The sequence below is a fragment of the Sinocyclocheilus grahami genome, unplaced genomic scaffold (assembly GCF_001515645.1).
Source record: "Sinocyclocheilus grahami isolate Dianchi unplaced genomic scaffold, SAMN03320097.WGS_v1.1 scaffold687.1, whole genome shotgun sequence".
NCBI lineage: Eukaryota > Metazoa > Chordata > Actinopteri > Cypriniformes > Cyprinidae > Sinocyclocheilus > Sinocyclocheilus grahami.
In genome coordinates, this window is record NW_015505866.1 from 46,536 (window position 1) to 64,833 (window position 18,298).

An 18,298-nucleotide genomic window follows, 5' to 3' on the forward strand; every position below is an offset into this window, starting at 1 on the left:
TATTTATTTTTTTAAAACAACATATACAAAGCATGGGTAACAAAGGATAAAAGAAAAGGAAAAATATATATATATATATATATATATATACATACACATCCATATACATATACATATATACACACATAATCAGAGACATGCATGACCTTTACTCAAATATTTTGAAGACAGAACACAAACTGACAGTTTTTATTGCCTTTCTATTAGTACTATGTTGAATAGTACACAAGTAATTTTCAAATATGGTTCTATAAAACGTACATTTACTTACGTTTTTACAGGCACTAAAACGTACAAATACTTACGTATTTTCTGCCTCTAAACGTACAAATACGTATTTGCAGAATTTTAACGTACAAAACTGACGTTTTGTATAACGTCAGTTTTAACGCATAAATTAATGATGTAATATTTTCCGGTGTTCTCTTTTGAATAGTCAAACAATCCAAAGAAAGCATAAAACAAAAAGAGAAGTCACTTACAAAAGATTGAATAAACACTAAAAAGTCTGACCAAAATGTTTCTGTGTAGGAGCATTGCCAAAACAAATGAAGTCTTCTTCAGAAGAATGACAAAAACAGCAACTCACTTCAATGTCTGACTTATATATCTAACTAGCCTTTGTCTCTTTGTTTGTTTTGAATACGCGCCCTCTAGCGGCGAAAATTACATACTGTCAGCTTTGACTGATCACGGGTCAAGAATAAGGAGAGATGACTAACAAGTCCATGCTGGAGTATTTGCTGCTCAACAGATTCTGAGCTCATTGACAAATATCTGATCTTGTAAGATGTGCTTGCTCCCTTTACACAGAGTGTGTGTGATCGCGAAATCGAAAGTGAAAGTAAACAGCGCAAACGCTCATTAAAAAATATGTAAATACACCGCATCCTGAGCGGCTTCCTGATGCGCCAAAATTATACACAATATTAGAATGTTTAAAGGAGTGGACACGAAAATCACGGGAGCGAAAAGGCACGGAAGGCTACCTGCTGCCATCAGAGCAAGTGTAATTACTGCATTCTTTCTTTTTTAATCTTCATTGAAGTCCTTTATTCGGTACATATCGCATTTCATTTGGATCAGAACTGCAAATCCATTGCTCATCCTATTATTTCTTTCCACATTTTAAAATAAAAAGCAAGTCATCAAAATATGAAACAACACAAAAAGTCTGGGAATTATATAGCGATCAAAAGCACAAGATAATGTGAAAAATCCTTTAGATATTAAAATCATTGCCAAATGGCCATAATGAAATAAATGGTAATGTTATAATAAACTGTTATCACACCAGAGAAGGCAATGCCATGTCAAAATGTTTCAATCTGCTTCTAGGAAAGAAGATAAAGGTTGAAAACACGTGACGACAACCTGACATCAGAAATAATAAAGCTGCACTCACGCCCTGTCGAAATGACCGAAGGTTCAAGATGACAACACTTGGCGAGTTCTCGGTGGGACTGGAATTATGGAACTAAACATAGCGCTAGAGATGAACGCAGCAGAATCTCGTTAAGCACTGCGAAACTTGGCCAATGTTTTTTTGTAGAGGAGCTAAAGCCACGCCTACTTCTCAAAAAGTATGAGAAGAGACAGAAAAACTAACGGGCAATTATTTTCCTCGATAACTGAACGATGGCCAACAACAACAACGGGGAAATACTGGACAATCGCTCCGATGAGAACACAGCCTGCGTGACGGAAACTGACGAGACTCAGTCGGTATGACATAACATTTGTATTCTTTGTAAACATCAGAGGGTTTGCTTGATGGTGTGCCAATAACAGTAACTCAAAGCGCGTCGGCATCGAAAAACTGTAAAAGATGTCGGAACACCTCTAAAAAGAGTTGCTCATTTTGCTCGTGACTTTTAAATATGCTGTTCAAAAGTTTGGGATCAGTAAGATTTGTAATGTTTTTTTTTTTAAAGAAGTCTAATCAAGGCTGCATTTATTTGATCTGAAATACAGAAAAATCTGTAATACTGTGAAATATTGCAATTTAAAATAATGGTTTTCTATTTTAATATAGCCTACTTTAAAATATAATTTATTGCTGTGATCAAATCTGAATTTTCAGCATCATTACTCCAGTCTTCAGTGTCACATGATCCTTCAGAAATCATGCTAATATGCTGATTTAATATCAATATTGGCAAGAGTTTTGCGGCTTCATATTTTTTTGTAACCTGTGATAATTCTTTCAGGATTCTTTGACGAATAAAACGTTAAAAAGAACAGCATCTATTCAAAATAGAAATCTTTTGTAATATTATACACTACCGTTCAAAAGTTTGAGGTCAGTCATTTTTTTTCTTTCCTTTTTTGAAAGAAATTAATGCTTTAATTCAAGAAGGATGTGTTAAATTGATCAAAAGTCATAATAATCTATTCTACATATAATATATTCTAATATATTGTTAGAAAATATTTCTATTTTAAATAAACACTGTTCTTTTTTACTTTATTCATCAAATAATCTAAAAAAAGTATCACAGGTTCCAAAAAATATTAAGCCGCAAAACTGTTTACAACATTGATAATAAATCAGCATATTAGAATGATTTCTGAAGGATCATGTGGCAATGAAGATTGGATTAATGGCTGAGGAAAATTCAGCTTTGCATCACAGAAATAAATTATATTTTAAAGTATATTAAAATAGAAAACCTGTATTTTAAATGGTAATAATATTTCACAGTATTACTGTATTTTATGTATTTTTGGTCAAATAAATGCAGCCATAATGATCAGAAGAGACTTCTTTAAAACAAATTAAAAATCTTACTGATCCCAGGGTCAGTCATTTTTTTTCTTTCTTTTTTTGAAAGAAATTAATGCTTTAATTCAAGAAGGATGTGTTAAATTGATCAAAAGTCATAATAATCTATTCTACATATAATATATTCTAATATATTGTTAGAAAAGATTTCTATTTTAAATAAACACTGTTCTTTTTTACTTTATTCATCAAATAATAATAAAAAAAAGTATCACTGATCAAAAGTCATAATAATCTATTCTACATATAATATATTCTAATATATTGTTAGAAAAGATTTCTATTTTAAATAAACACTGTTCTTTTTTACTTTATTCATCAAATAATACTAAAAAAAAGTATCACAGGTTCCAAAAAATATTAAGCCGCAAAACTGTTTACAACATTGATAATAAATCAGCATATTAGAATGATTTCTGAAGGATCATGTGGCAATGAAGATTGGATTAATGGCTGAGGAAAATTCAGCTTTGCATCACAGAAATAAATTATATTTTAAAGTATATTAAAATAGAAAACCTGTATTTTAAATGGTAATAATATTTCACAGTATTACTGTATTTTATGTATTTTTGGTCAAATAAATGCAGCCATAATGATCAGAAGAGACTTCTTTAAAACAAATTAAAAATCTTACTGATCCCAAACTTTTGAACAGCAGTGTACATATTTATATTTTTCATTTCAAGAGACGTGCTTTATTAAAATTCAACATTTTCCGTGTTGAAATAACACTATTCACAAAATCATTCACATGAGGCATACATGTTGATCTTGTGCAGAAAACTCCTGGCATCCTTTTATCCAGGAAACTCTGCTATGCCGTTGGAGGAATGCCTTATCAAATGACTGGAACCGCCAAGGGCTTTTTCATGCAGATCTTTTTACTGGATGTTGTGAAGGTGTGTATATATGAATAAAAGATGTGGTTTTTAGCAGCTGCCAGTAATGAATACCATATATACCATATATCCTCTGTACAAATTCAGTTTCACAGTGGCCAGTTTACACACAATTGTGTAAATGTGCCACATTATATTATGTGCATGATGCTCCATCCTCAACACTTCCTCACTTTGCATGTCATGTTTGCATGCCATGTTCAACACTACTACAACTCTAAACTGTTAGCACAGGAAGTATGTTAAAGGGAATATGAAAGATCTTGAGAAAGTTCATATATTAATATACTTTAACACCATGGTAGAACATTGTGTAACTGCATTTTATACTACAAAAGAAATTATGTTACAAAAATGGTGCACAGTAAGTATGTTAGAAGAGATTTTCTTCTGGTCATATGTTTGTTATAGATGGGAGCTTTCTCTGCATCCATCATTCTCTTCCTTGGTCGAGCTTGGGATGCCATTTCGGATCCTCTGATTGGATATGCCGTGAGCAAGAGTGGCCGGACCAGAATTGGCAAACTTATTCCTTGGTGCGTGTACTGGTTAATGTCAGAATGGGTGTGAAGCACTTCCTCCAATCTCATTGAAATATTTCACAGCTGGACCACAGGTTGCTTACATGTGTATTACAAATGTTGAGCATATAAATGGTAATAGATGGTGTACACTTTCAAAGACATTTTTTAATATGCCGATTGTTCATCATGTGCCACTCTGCTTATCCACACTCTTTACGTAGGATTGTGTTCACAATGCCACTTGGGGTCCTGTCATACGTTATGCTCTGGTATACCCCACAGGACACCATGTCCTCTGCCTTCAGTTTCGGCTGGTACTTCACATGGTGCTGTCTGTTTGACACCTTCATGAGTGTAAGCCCAATATTATCTGCCTATAGTTTTCTGTTGTTTTACACATTCAGTGTTAAGGATGTTCAGTAGTTAAGGACATTTCCTGCATAGGGGGAAGACTAAATGTAAATTAGTTTTGAACTGCAAACAAATATACAGTGACACTATAGTTTCCACCTCTTTCCTGTGAAGTACTCATGGTGAGTCAATTTAGTACTCACCACAGCAGTTTTCAAACAGCTGTGTTTGCTTATATAATGTGTTATATGATTCATGACTCCAAAACATTTAATTCTCTCTCTGTCTCATTCAGTGCTACCATGTGCCATATTCTTCCCTAAACATATTTCTGGGGGGAAATGAGAAGGAATAGTCTTAAACGGCAATCGTTGTGGTCAAAGCACCAATAGTAGATAATTAGATTGTGGCAAGCTGATAGAATTGCAATATATCTTTCTAAATGTTAATGCAAAGTCAACTATCTTAAATCTTCAATTATACTGTATGTTAGGGTTCGATGAAACAGCTTACAGAAACACATGTTAGTTTCAAAATAAGATAACTGACTTCAAAACGAAAATCTGAAAATATTCAGCCATTGGCAATGGGATTTCTTGTAAAAGGATTTCATGCCCTGTGACTCTCTAGTGTACAACATTAGCATTATAGCATTCATTCTGTCATTCACAGTCACAAATAAATGACTGATCTAATTGCTAATCTAATAGCCCCATAGCATCAGAAATTCATGAGATTTGGCATGTTACATCCAAATATACTGGTGTCCATATACATTCACAAGAAATAAGCCAATTAGATATTATGGGATATTATTATATATATATATATATATCTGCTTAACGATTAAATGAATTATAAATCTGTTAATGAACTTGATTGAACTTATTGCCAGGAGCACCTTAAGATAGAGTAGGCTATAGAAATTTTATGTGAAGCAGACAAGCATACTAAGAGGAGGGGGGCAGAAAACTTTGAAACTTTCTTCATTGCTTAGAGCCCTGACAATCATTACTGTTACAGTCAGATCCTCTACAATCTTTTTCTATCAAGCACCGATCTAAGAACAGGTCAAAATCTCAAAATATTCTAAATTCAAATGATCATTTGTGTATAAGTAACACCATTCATGTGGGCCATTCATAACTGAATTGATGGATACCTTTCATAGTCCTCCTGAATTTGAATTTAATTTGAATTGAGATTGCAAACGGTAGAATCACTATTCAAATTTTCATAAAGAAGTTGAATTAAAATGAATTGGAATTCTACGGAATTCCTAAGAGGCCATGGATTATTATTTTTCTTGTTTTCTCGTAATCATATAAAAAGTTGTTTTCTTGTGATCACGACTTTATTATCTCCTGATCTCAACATAACGAAAGTTGTTTTCTCATTATCATGACTTTATTTTCTCGTGATCTTTAGATAACGAAAGTTGTTTTCTTGTTATCACGACTTAATTTTTTTCTGATCTCGACATAACAAAAGTTGTTCTCTAAGTTACACAACAGCGCCAACAGGTGGCAGTAGGAACCTGAATATAGGCTAACTGATGGGGTGTTATACTGTATATCCACCTTGTATGCGTTTGGGACAGAATAAGGACCTTCTTCGTGATCGCTATTAATTGTGCAGTATTGTTCATTACTAACATTTAATTAATGATTATTTTGTGTAGGCTATCTGTTATTGTTAAGTTAGTTTAGTATTTTCTACATTTCTTTGTAGGAAACCACACACACACACACACACACACACACTCTCTCTCTCTCACACACACACACACACACACACACACATAAACACTCTTTTCAAACAGCATCCCAAGCTTGTAACGCACATGATATCAGTCAGCATATCCTACATGACTAATAAAAATCACAAACAAATTATATATAATTTTATTTCAAATAAAAGGAAAATAAAGTTGAATCCAAACAGCTCTAAAATATATTAGAACAGTTCTCTGCATCCTTCTGAAGGCAGCCTGTGATTGCGGTGTTGCTTTGACCATTTAACAAAATGTTTAGCATACTGTCTCTGGAAAAAAATGAACAGTGATTGATTAGCTTATATTTATTTATTGTAGACCTTAAAATATCCACGTGAAATATCCACAGCATACAGTATAAGAGAGCATGGTTTATCTGTCGATCAGATGCGTGTCAAAGTTGCATTCATTACTATAGCAGCAGTTAAACGCATTGTGTTTTAAATTTCAAACAATCATTGTAAAAAAAACTACTTTTGTTATGTTGTGAGACAAATAGTCTTTGGTTGAGATCATGAGAAAATTAAGTCGTGATCACAAGAAAACAAGAAAGAAAAATAATCATAATCCATAGCCTCTTAGGAAAGCAAATAAAAAAGAAAAACTATGAATGTTGGTTCGTCATAGTCTTCGAAAGTTTTGAAAAAAAAGTTTAAAAAGTTTTGACATTTGAAGGTTTATATTCCTTACAGACAGAGAGAACAACAGCTAGCTAGATAGATCATACTTCCTTTTTTATTATTATTATTTGTAAGCAGGATACATTGGAAATAGAGAGCAGAAACTTATATAGTGACGTGACGTGGCCAAGTATGGTGACCCATACTCTGAATTAGTGCTCTGCATTTATCCCATCCAAAGTGCGCACACACACAGAAGTGAACACACACACACACACACCGTGAACACACAGGGCAGCCATTTTTTGCTGTGGCACCCGGAGAGCAGTTGGGGGTTCGGTGCCTTGCTCAAGGGCACCTCAGTCGTGGTATTGAAGGTGGGAGAAAGCACTGTACATTCACTCCCCCCACCTACAATCCCTGCCGGTACGAGACTCGAACCCGCAACCTTTGAGTTACGAGTCCGACTCTCTAACCATTAGGCCATGACTTCCCCCTATATAGGCTATAACCTTAACTGAAATCTATTTCCTGTATAAAAAATAACTTTGTTCTCTCTCACGATACAGGAATGGGCATGGAAGTGTTCACTACACTGGTGGGAGCTGCCATTCAGGGTCAGATAGTGGGGGTGCACCATGCCAAGAGGACACACGTCTGCAGTTTACAGAATGGCACGCAAGGGCCTTCTGGGAACCACACAGACTCACTGGATGACATATCTGACACTCTACAAAATACAGTGAGGCACAGAGAACATCCTATTCCCATTGTGTCAAGCACATATGGATAGTGGAATTTGTTATTAGTTATTGCTTGTGAAATGGCCACACATATTGACTGTGAACTATCAAGGCAACTGTTTTTCCTAAATTCATTATTTAGTCATGTGTTGAGGATAAGATACTTCCTTGTTTTGAGCATATGTAGGCCGTTTCTCTGGAACTGTTGTACCAGAGAATGTAGTGCCTCCAGATTTAAATATCATAAAGATCATACTTTAAATATGACATTAGAATACTGTGTCTTAACTCAGTAACTAAGTATATTCTGTTATATTTCCAGAAACAGGAAGTAGACTCTTTAGACTAGGTATTTTAAGATCAACGTTGTTCTTCCCAGTTTTCTCATTTCATAAGTTCTGATGTTGCACAGTGTCTGGATATCCACTACAAAAGGTTCAAAAGTTTGGTGTGTCATGGTTTAGCCAATGAAGATGACGAAGGTAATTCAAAATAATAGTTAAGTTGATTAAACTTAAAAGTAAATAGTAAATCAGAATACCTCAGAGAGCAAACGCAATGTAACAGCGTGTATTACACAAACATCACCAGAAAAAGAACTGATAGAAACTGAAGGCTTAAGTGGAGTGGAGCTGATGAAGGTGAATGATGGCAGGTGTGGATGATAGAGCAGTGTGGGCAGATGGGAGCCAGGAGGGATCATGGGAAATGTAGTGTAGAGGTGACAAACTAGATCATGACTGAATCCAATAGAAATACAAACAATAAACATAACCAAAGACTCAGACTATGACATGGGGTCAGAAAGATTTTTTTAATGTTTTTGAAAGAAGTCTCTTATCCTCGCTAAGGTTGTATTTATTTTATCAAAAATACAGTAGAAACAGTAATATTGTTACATATTATTACAATTTTCCATTTTTATATATTTTAAAATGTAATTTATTCGTGTGATGGCAAAGCTAAATTTTCAGCATCATTACTCCAGTCTTCAGTGTCACATGATCCTTCAGAAATCATTCTAATATGCTCAAGAAATAATATTATTTGTTGCTCTAGAAACATTTCTTCTTATGATCAGTGTTGGAAACAGTTGTGATGTTTCATATTTTTGTGGAAACAGTAATATATTGTTTCAGGGTTCTTTATTTGAAATACAATACTCTTGTAACATTTAAAATGTCTCTGCTCTCACTTTTGATAGATTGAATGCATCCTTGCTGAATAAAAAATATTAACTTAAAAAAAAAACTTTCTGACCCCAAACTTTTTAACAGTAGTGCCATTTGTCTTTTCATTTCTACAGAGAAGAGCCTATTTGACTGGAGCATTAGTATTGGGAATGCTGTACTTTCTGTGCTGCCTCATGCTTTTTCTTGGAGTGAAGGAGCAGTTGGGTAGGTCCAAATGAGTTAACATGAGTTAAAATATCAGATAAGTTGTGTTAACCATATATTCTTGCAGCCTTCACTAGGAGTACCACATCAATTTTGAAACACATACACTGTAAAACCGAACAGTGAAATTAATTAAATGAAATTAGTTTATTTCACTCAAACAATAAGGAAAGTTAATTGGACTTTATTGAAAAAAGTTCTGTGAACTCAACATTTCTTGTAGTAACCTGAGCTTAAAATGATTGCGTTTTCTAGTTTCCCGCATGCTTTGCATCAGACAATATAAGGAAAATAATTGTTGAAATTAAGTGTTATTTTGTGTGTTTTTGCACAAGTTTAGCATGGGGAGACATAAGTTAGTATATAATGTTGTATTATGTTAGGATTTACAGAGGCTTCTGTTGTGTTGGTTTTGTAGTGTTACTGTTGTAGTGAAGAGTAGAGCCTGTGGTTAGGTTGAGGATGGACAGCAAAGCTTTAAGACTATTTATACTGTATGTTATTTTACTATTTACATGCAAGTGTATAGTGGGAGTCTTTTTGATAGCTATATTAGCACATGCTAGTGTGCTGTTGCAGTGACTAGACTGATATAATGACTTGCATGTGTCTACATCTCATTTTAGCCCCACTGAGTAAACTGGACCGAATAAGTGTCCCCTATCTAACTGGAATGAAGATGGTGGTGAGACACACTCCATATGTGTGGCTTGTATTTGGCTTCCTTTTTGCTTCACTTGCCTTCCAGGTCAGAAGTTTTTCTGTTTAAATTATGAATGAATTTGGAAGTGCTTGTGGTTGATATCAAAATACCAAAAGTGCCCTGTCTGTTACGTAATATGGTTTTGATAGCCATAGTTATAGAGACAACAAATGGATTTTATTAAGTATGACAGAAGTCATGATAAGAATATTTGTTTCAGATGGCTCAAGGAAATTTTGCCCTCTTCTGCACTCACGCAGCAAATATGGGAGCATATTTCCAGCATCTTGTTCTCATACTATTGGTGAGGGATTTATTATTTCTAATTATTATTATATGAAAGTATTATTATTATTATTTTATTATATGAAATACTACAATGAACTAGTTTACAAAATCTGACATGTAAAGAAAAAAAGTTGATTCATTTGTTCATATTAAATATTTTTACTTGACCTATTAATTAAGATGTTACAACATGAAGCTAATTAAATCATGCAAAATAAATTATAAAATGTACATTATATTAAATCACAGTATTAAAATGTTTTTGAATCGTCTTAGATTTATCTTACAAATTACTTCTAAAATTATACAGGTTTAACGATTAATTTTTAATTATGTAGCATGGTATGTTTTTCATGGTAGTTTAATTATTTCTGCTCTTGTACAGACATCAGCTACAATATCCATCCCAATGTGGCAGACACTACTGGTCAAAAAAGGCAAGAAGACCACCATATTCATCGGCCTATCAGTGAGCACCACTCTTTGTTATTGGTTGTTTAATGGTTGCACAAAAATGGAATTGGAGTGCTGTAACAAATATATCTGTAGGGGATTTACAGTTAAACTCAAGGACCATGTATGATGAATGAAGACCAGGAGTCAGAGATTAAATCAATTGAAGAAAAATTTACTGAAGAAAAGAGTTTGCAGTTTCATCAGCAGAAGTCAGCTTCAATACTCGCGAGGAGTTCGTAGGCCGCTCTGCATTCATTCTCAATACAGAAGTACTCTAACAAAAGGTCATTGCCTTCTTGCCTGGGGATTTCAATCATGCAGACCTAAAGAGTGTGTTCCCAAAAATACGTCATTACTTATAGGTAAAAATTATTCTGATTGGTCAAATCGTAGAAAAACAAAACCATTTTTTAAAGAACATTTGAACGATTCTCGATTTTTACGATTTTTAACTAGTCAACTTGAAAATGTAACTACAACATGATTCAAGTAAAGTTTTCTTTATTAGCCCTCTAGTTCTAAATTTCTATTCCAAGTGCACCACACATGTAGTTGTCAACATGATGTAAATGTTAAACAAATCACTTGTTAAATATCTTTGCAAAAAAGATGCATAAACTATAACTACATATTGTACAAACTTGTCTTATACATATTATGTGTTCAGAAATAATACAAGGAAAATGCTTTTTAAAAAATCTCAAAAGTCAAGGTAATTCATATTCAAAATGACTGAAGACATCAGTAGACTATTATTAACTATAAATGTTCTGTAAAAACAATGAACAGACGCTTTCAGCCTGTCACCATGATGCAAAAATGAAATATCATACATAGAGTAGTAGTTGTTTACAGGTTTTTTATTAGATTACGCTGCTTTTCCATTGTTTTTTCTATGTAAACATGGACGCATTTGACTGTTGTGCTTGCATCTCTTGCAGCGTTTCATGCATGAAACGGCATTCTAAAAATGTGGCGCTTTATAAAAAATGTAATTGTGGCAAAACATTAAATTCGAATTAATGAGTCAAATCTGAAAAATCACCCAGCCCTACTTCTTAGGTTATTTAGGTGACAAGCGTTTAGAGTTCACACGCAACGCGCTGCTCCCGAGACATATATCTGCCATCCTTGTGTCAAGATCTGCATACGAGTTCTCCCTCCTGGGTGCTGGCCTTAATCCGGCACAGACTGATACCAACACACATACAGAGAGAAACCCTTATCTACTTCAAGGTCGAGTAGTTAGACTCTTACTCTTATCAGGTACTGATCCCAAAACACAGACAATTAGTGCAGTTTCTCAGAGAGAGAAAAGGAGAGAAGCTCAGACCATATTCAGCTTTATTCTTTAATATACAGTCATAGAAAACAACCTAAATGTTCTGAGTACACGTTGGTCACATAGACAAGAGGCCCTGCTGCCTTCTATGATATAGGCAGAGACCTTTAACCTGAGAGGAGTAAATAGTTAACATATGGAAAAGCTTCTCACGAACAAGAAAAAAACATTCTAATAGCATAGTTCATCTTAGTGACTATTAAGAGTATATGGTAGATCATAACTTTATTCAATCAATTAAAACATAAGAGGTTAAATACTGATTAATAATTAATACTTTTAAATATAATCACTCCAAAAAATATTATACATATATATACACACATACAGAGTTCTGGCATGAAACTCTAGATGGCGCAGTCCGATAGGTCTAACTCAATCTGACCTAATGACATCATTATCACATGGCATAGCTGATTGGTTCTCTCCTGTATCGGTAGCCAATGAGCTCGCCACTCAACATTCAAATATATGACTAGTTCTTGCCGTAGCAGTTGCAGCTTGCTTCAGAAACCCTCCACCTTCCCCAGCTCCACCTGTATAGATCTGCTACGAGGTGATTTATGTATGCTATATGGGGGTTATTTCATGTACGTTATATTTGCAGCAGCAATATTTCTTACATGCTCACAGCAGCATGTTGTGGCTGTATTGGCAGTAGCAAGTCTCGGTACTTGCTCTGCAGCAGCAGCAGCATAGCAGATCTATTCCACCAAGACCAAATACCATGCCAATCCCTCCGAGAGTTGTCATGAAAGAAATATATACAGTATCTCACAGAAGTGAGTACACCCCTCACATTTTTGTAAATATTTTATTATATCTTTTCATGTGACAACACTGAAGAAATGACACTTTTCTACAATGTAAAGTAGTAAGTGTACAGCTTGTATAACAGTGTAAATGTGCTGTCCCCTCAAAATAACTCAACACACAGCCATTAATGTCTAAACCGCTGGCCACAAAAGTGAGTACACCCCTAAGTGAAAATGTCCAAATTGGGCCCAATTAGCCATTTTCTCTCCCCGGTGTCATGTGACTCATTAGTGTTAAGTCAAGTCAAGTCACCTTTATTTATATAGCACTTTTAACAATACAGATTGTGTCAAAGCAACTGAACAGCATTAATTAGGAAAATAGTGTCAATAATGCAAAGTGACAATAGTAACACTAGTAACACTCATTGTGTAAACACTCAACAGTGTTACAAGGTCTCAGGTGTGAATGGGGAACAGGTGTGTTAAATTTGGTGTTATCGCTCTCACTCTCTCATACTGGTCACTGGAAGTTCAACATGGCACCTCGTGGCAAAGAACTCTCTGAGGATCTGAAAAAAAGAATTGTTGCTCTACATAAAGATGGCATAGGCTATAAGAAGATTGCCAAGACCCTGAAACTGAGCTGCAGCACGGTGGCCAAGACCATACAGCGGTTTAACAGGACAGGTTCCACTCAGAACAGGCCTCGCCATGGTCGACCAAAGAAGTTGAGTGCACGTGCTCAGCGTCAGCTGTACACTCACTACTTTACATTGTAGCAAAGTGTCATTTCTTCAGTGTTGTCACATGAAAAGATATAATAAAATATTTACAAAAATGTGAGGGGTGTACTCACTTCTGTGAGATACTGTATATATATATATATATATATATATATATATATATATATGAAATCCACCACGAGTCCAGAGTTCCTCTCCTTCATATATGTGTTATATCTGTTTCCACTTTTTCATCCCTCTTTCTCCTCTTCTCTGCAGGTTTATATCCCAGCTCTAATTATGATATCCCTAATGAAAAGTAATTTACCCATCTTCATTATTATGTCCATGTTAGCTGGTACGAGTCTGGCAGCCCTCTATCTAGTCCCTTGGTAAGGTAACTCTTATAAAATATCTCTTCTTCATTCTTAAAGCCCTCACCTCACCAACACACAACCCACACAATTATCATCATATATGTTATTATCATTATGACCATATTAACTTTGTCAAACTGCTGTATATAACCAGGTTAGTTATTTATTTTAGGTCAATGTTGCCAGATGTAGTGGATGACTTCAAAGTCAAGAACCCATCATGCCAGGATCTAGAACCATTGTTCTACTCCTGCTACGTTTTCTTCAACAAATTTGGAGGAGGCATGTCTGTTGGAATCTCTACTTTGATACTACAGTAAGAGCTTCCTCCAATCAGATTTTAATCCAAAACCTAAAGTTTCCAATTGATTTTACAATGGTTTGTTTAATGTTATCCTTATCTCTTTAGCTTTGTAGGATACAAACCTGGTGCTTGTAAACACAATACAGAGGTCATATATTCGCTGCAGATGCTCTTCGCTCCGATGCCAATCTGCCTGCTGCTCATTGGTTTGGTGATTTTTTGCTTCTATCCCATCAATGAAGAGCAACGGAGGAAAATCCAGGACGCATTACGGAAAGCAGGGTATGTACCTTGAGGTACCCGTTAGCATCTCGCTCAAAAACTATACTCTCATTCCGGCGTAATAATCAAGAAACGTTGCTGCCGTACCATGGGTGCAGCAGGCGCAATGATATTACGGTGTCAAGTTTTCAATAGGAAAAATATAGAAACTCTTTGGACATCTTTGAGAGAGATGCTAACGGTCTGATCAGATTCAATGATCTATGCTAAGCTACAGCTAAAAGTGCTAACGCCAGACCTGGAGATCGGCTGAATGGATTCGAAAACGGTAAAACTCAACTGTTTAACTCTAGGGGTGTTGGTGGAGTGTTCCTTTTAAGTCTTTACATTCATTTTCAGCACTGCTTACTATGTTCAAATATGTCTGCGTAGTATGTCTTCATTTTCTCACACTATGTTACAGTTTTGCATAAGTTGCAATAACTGTATTAACTGTGTCTTCACTGCCTGTTTTACACAGGACAGAGACCAGCATGAAAGGAGAAGAAGAACTGAGCCTATGAAGTAATCACTCACTATGTCACATTTCATTACTTATAAGGATTTCATTACTTTTGTAACATTCACAGGTTCTGAAACCGTTAATAATAAACAAGTTTTGTTTTCATCGTGCAGGGTGAATGTTTCTCAATCCTTTTCTAGAGGGATCCCAAAACCACTTAGGAATTTCACTAATCTTGTTACACCCGAGGTGAATAAAGGAGATATTCAAAACATGCAGTTCTGCAGCCTCAAGGCCAGAATTGATAAACATTAGTGGTCTTAAAGGTGCAGTGTGTAATTTCTGCACCATATCTAGACAGACATGGTGCATATCACTGGTTGCAACAATATTGCTGTGTGTAAAGAGTTTACACTCTTCAGAGTAATTAACCAACGAATGCCTTACTGATTGCTCTCTCTGCATCAGCACTGGTAATGATGATAATGATGTAAAAGTGTATAAATAAACAGCCATGTGTAAATATGTGAATGTTTTTTATTGCCATGCAGAAAACTGCACAGCACCATCTTGTGGCCAATAGTCTTAGGCCTTAAAGGACCAGTTCACCCAAAACATTATTTACTCACCCTTATGTCATTCCAGTCTTGTTTGACTTGCTTTCTTCTACAGAACACAAAAGAAGAAGGTTGATAACCAAACAGTTTTGGTTACCATTGACTTCCACTGTATCCATTTCATGTCAAAGTAAATTTTTCTTCAAAGAAGAAAGAAAGTCATACTGCTTTGGAATGACATGACTGAGTTAATGGTCGCAGAATTTTTATTTCTGGCTGAACTATCAATTTAAGACCAATTAACATGTGTTGACTTGTTGTGTTGTTCATGGAGGAGGCTTGGGAGGTGGATATGTGCTACTCCAGACACCCACATTACAAGACTACAGATGAAGTGAGTGTTGAGAGCATGTTATGTAACAGGTACTTCATAATGAGCTGGAGGCTAGAGGATGCAGGGGAGGTGAACATCTGCGGACTTAAACTAGTAACTGCCTGTGTTTTCCTGTTCTCATGCTGTGTGCTTGAACAGACAATATAAACAGACAATACATCTGCTTCATGGAAGCTAAAATAGTACTAAAGTAAACTAGACTTTAAAAACATTGTTTATTGCTGTCAGAGATAACTATTTGTCATACATATAGATACATATGGGATATGGCTGGGCTGAGTATATAGCAAAGGGGACGGGCTACATTTGTCAACAGCAGGGTTTATGTTAAACAAATGCAATGCAATTGCACCCTCTCCCCTCATTTACATTTTAAGTTTACCCAATAAGAACATCAGAAAAGTGACGTTACCTGAAGCAAAATCACATTTTAATAGTGACACTTATTGCAGTCTTCTTAATTCTGGGATTCTTGAGCAAATTACACCCTTTCTTAGTTTTAAAGTAAAACAGGCGCCAGTCATCTAGGGGTCTGGAAACATCTTGTGGCTGGATCCCCTCTCTTTGACAGCGCTCTCTCCAGTGTGCAGCACTGTCCACCAGCTCCTTCCACTCATGACACACCAGACGACAGACTCGCACCACCTGATGAGCAGGCAGATTCAGTAGGATCTCCTCAACAACCACAGCTAGAGGAACAGCTGAACGCAGACCTGAGCACTGACAGAGAAAGATAGATGCAGTTCTAATCTTGTTGGAAAATCCAGCTCTGGAACATGGTTGCTGGTTTTTAGCTGGATATCAACTATAATCTTCCAAAACCCAGTTTGGCCACTTTAAGCTGGCAACTGGTTTATTGAAGAAAACACATAAATAAAACAAAAAAATAGCTTGGGTTCGGTTATAACATGTTTAATTGATGTTATTAACCCTGAGTCTTGTTACAACTAACTCAGAATTTTGTAGCCTTGAACTAGCTCACCTTACAGCTAATAGCCAACACATTAGCACCAACAACTTGCTTGAAAAATATCTACACAGACACACAATAAACATAATTTAACTTTGATGAGTTTGACTACAAAGCAGGGACTGCCATCACACACAAAAAATGAAGTATAAAAAGTTACTTTCTTACCTCAAAATGAGTTTTTCTCCTCTAAAATCTGCTGACACTGTTTCCTTCCACTCAACTTTCTGTTAGCATGCTTGGATACAGCACTCTGTGAACAGCCAGCTTCTTTGCCAATGAATGTTTGTGGCTTACCCTCCTTGTGAAGGGTGTCAATGACTGTCTTCTGGACAACTGTCAGATCAGCAGTCTTCCCCATGATTGTGTAGCCTAGTGAACCAAACTGAGAGACTATTTTGAAGGCTCAGGAAACCTTTGCAGGTGTTTTGAGTTGATTAGCTGATTGGGATGTCACCATTGAATTTATTTAATACACAAGTTTCACAATTTGAGTTGAATTACTGAAATAAATGAACTTTTCCACGACATTCTAATTTATTGAGATGCACCTGTATATCTAGAGCCCTATATGATTTCTGCGATGCAACACAGAAACCACGGAATCCAGGCATAAAACCACAATTCACTGTATAATGCGGACTGTCACAGAATTTGGCCAATTTTGAATTAAACAATCAGGAAGTAGCGCTGCATAGCTAATCAAATTTAGATTGGGATATGGACTAACGTCAGTAGCCTAATTGTTCTGCGATCTTTCTTCACAATCAGAATAGGTGCATTTCTTTTTAAACGGACATTTGTATTTTTGATTTCAAGTTTGTTGAATAAAACTTTTCTTTCATTGCATTGCTTTTTGTGTCATTATTTTGGTGGTCGAAAGAACAGCAGTGTGTGGATGTCAAATGGACCTGAAGTTTTTGACGTCAGTTTGATGTGCATTTCTGTCCGAAATTGCCCCCTATACCCTTAAATAGGGCACTATTTGAGGGAACAGCCATTTTTAGTGGTGTCCGAAACCATAGTGGACGTTCTCGAGTGCACTCATTCAATCCCACAATGCACTGCAAAAACGAGTGTACAGCTGGTGCACGCTCAACGGCTAGAGAATGCCCATAATGCACCGTGAGAGTCACGCGCCGAATGAATTCCCGCATCTCGCCAGTAGGGATGGGCGATACCACTTATTTTGTTTATGATACGATACCGATATATTTCAAGGCAGTATCGTATATCGATACCGATAGATACTTCTGAACTAAACTTTTAAATTATGAAATTTATTAAATTATTAAATGAGTAAAATGGGTAATGATAACCACTTAACTTTATGTTTAAAACACATTTTAACAGTCAATACGCCTTAATTATAATTTATTAGGTTATATTTTTGTTTACACATGGTTCAAATGTGTTTTTGTTTACACATGATTCAAATCTACAAATACTACAGTTGAACTATGGTCATTTTAGTAAAACCATGGTTCATGTTCATAAGGGACTGCCAGTGACAAGCTGTTGCATCCATAAAGTGCAACCTTTTTGTTCTGACAGTGTATGACTTCTATTAACATTACAGAATAGAACATGATCTATATTATCTTTCA

The 18,298-nt window shown here is 35.6% G+C and overlaps 1 protein-coding gene across 1 annotated transcript; it reads left to right on the forward strand.

Annotated features, from left to right (window-relative positions):
• Positions 1–1,638: 1,638 nt before the first annotated feature.
• LOC107559461 (sodium-dependent lysophosphatidylcholine symporter 1-like) lies at positions 1,639–16,458 on the forward strand. The gene is made up of 15 exons (XM_016243294.1): positions 1,639–1,725; positions 3,568–3,687; positions 4,099–4,223; positions 4,433–4,565; positions 4,858–4,913; positions 6,669–6,691; positions 7,526–7,698; positions 9,006–9,096; positions 9,723–9,844; positions 10,020–10,103; positions 10,473–10,556; positions 13,645–13,757; positions 13,915–14,058; positions 14,152–14,328; positions 16,293–16,458. Exons 1-15 carry the CDS (start codon positions 1,639–1,641, stop codon positions 16,456–16,458), a joined length of 1,698 nt encoding a protein of 565 aa, XP_016098780.1.
• The last annotated feature ends 1,840 nt before the right edge of the window (positions 16,459–18,298 follow it).

Excerpts from the sequence above, each read along its gene's own strand:
- LOC107559461 (XM_016243294.1), top strand. The coding sequence starts at position 1,639 with ATGGCCAACAACAACAACGGGGAAATACTGGACAATCGCTCCGATGAG. Across the intron at positions 3,688-4,098 it reads TTTTACTGGATGTTGTGAAG|ATGGGAGCTTTCTCTGCATC; the intron begins GTGTGTATATAT and ends TGTTTGTTATAG. Across the intron at positions 9,097-9,722 it reads TGGAGTGAAGGAGCAGTTGG|CCCCACTGAGTAAACTGGAC; the intron begins GTAGGTCCAAAT and ends ATCTCATTTTAG.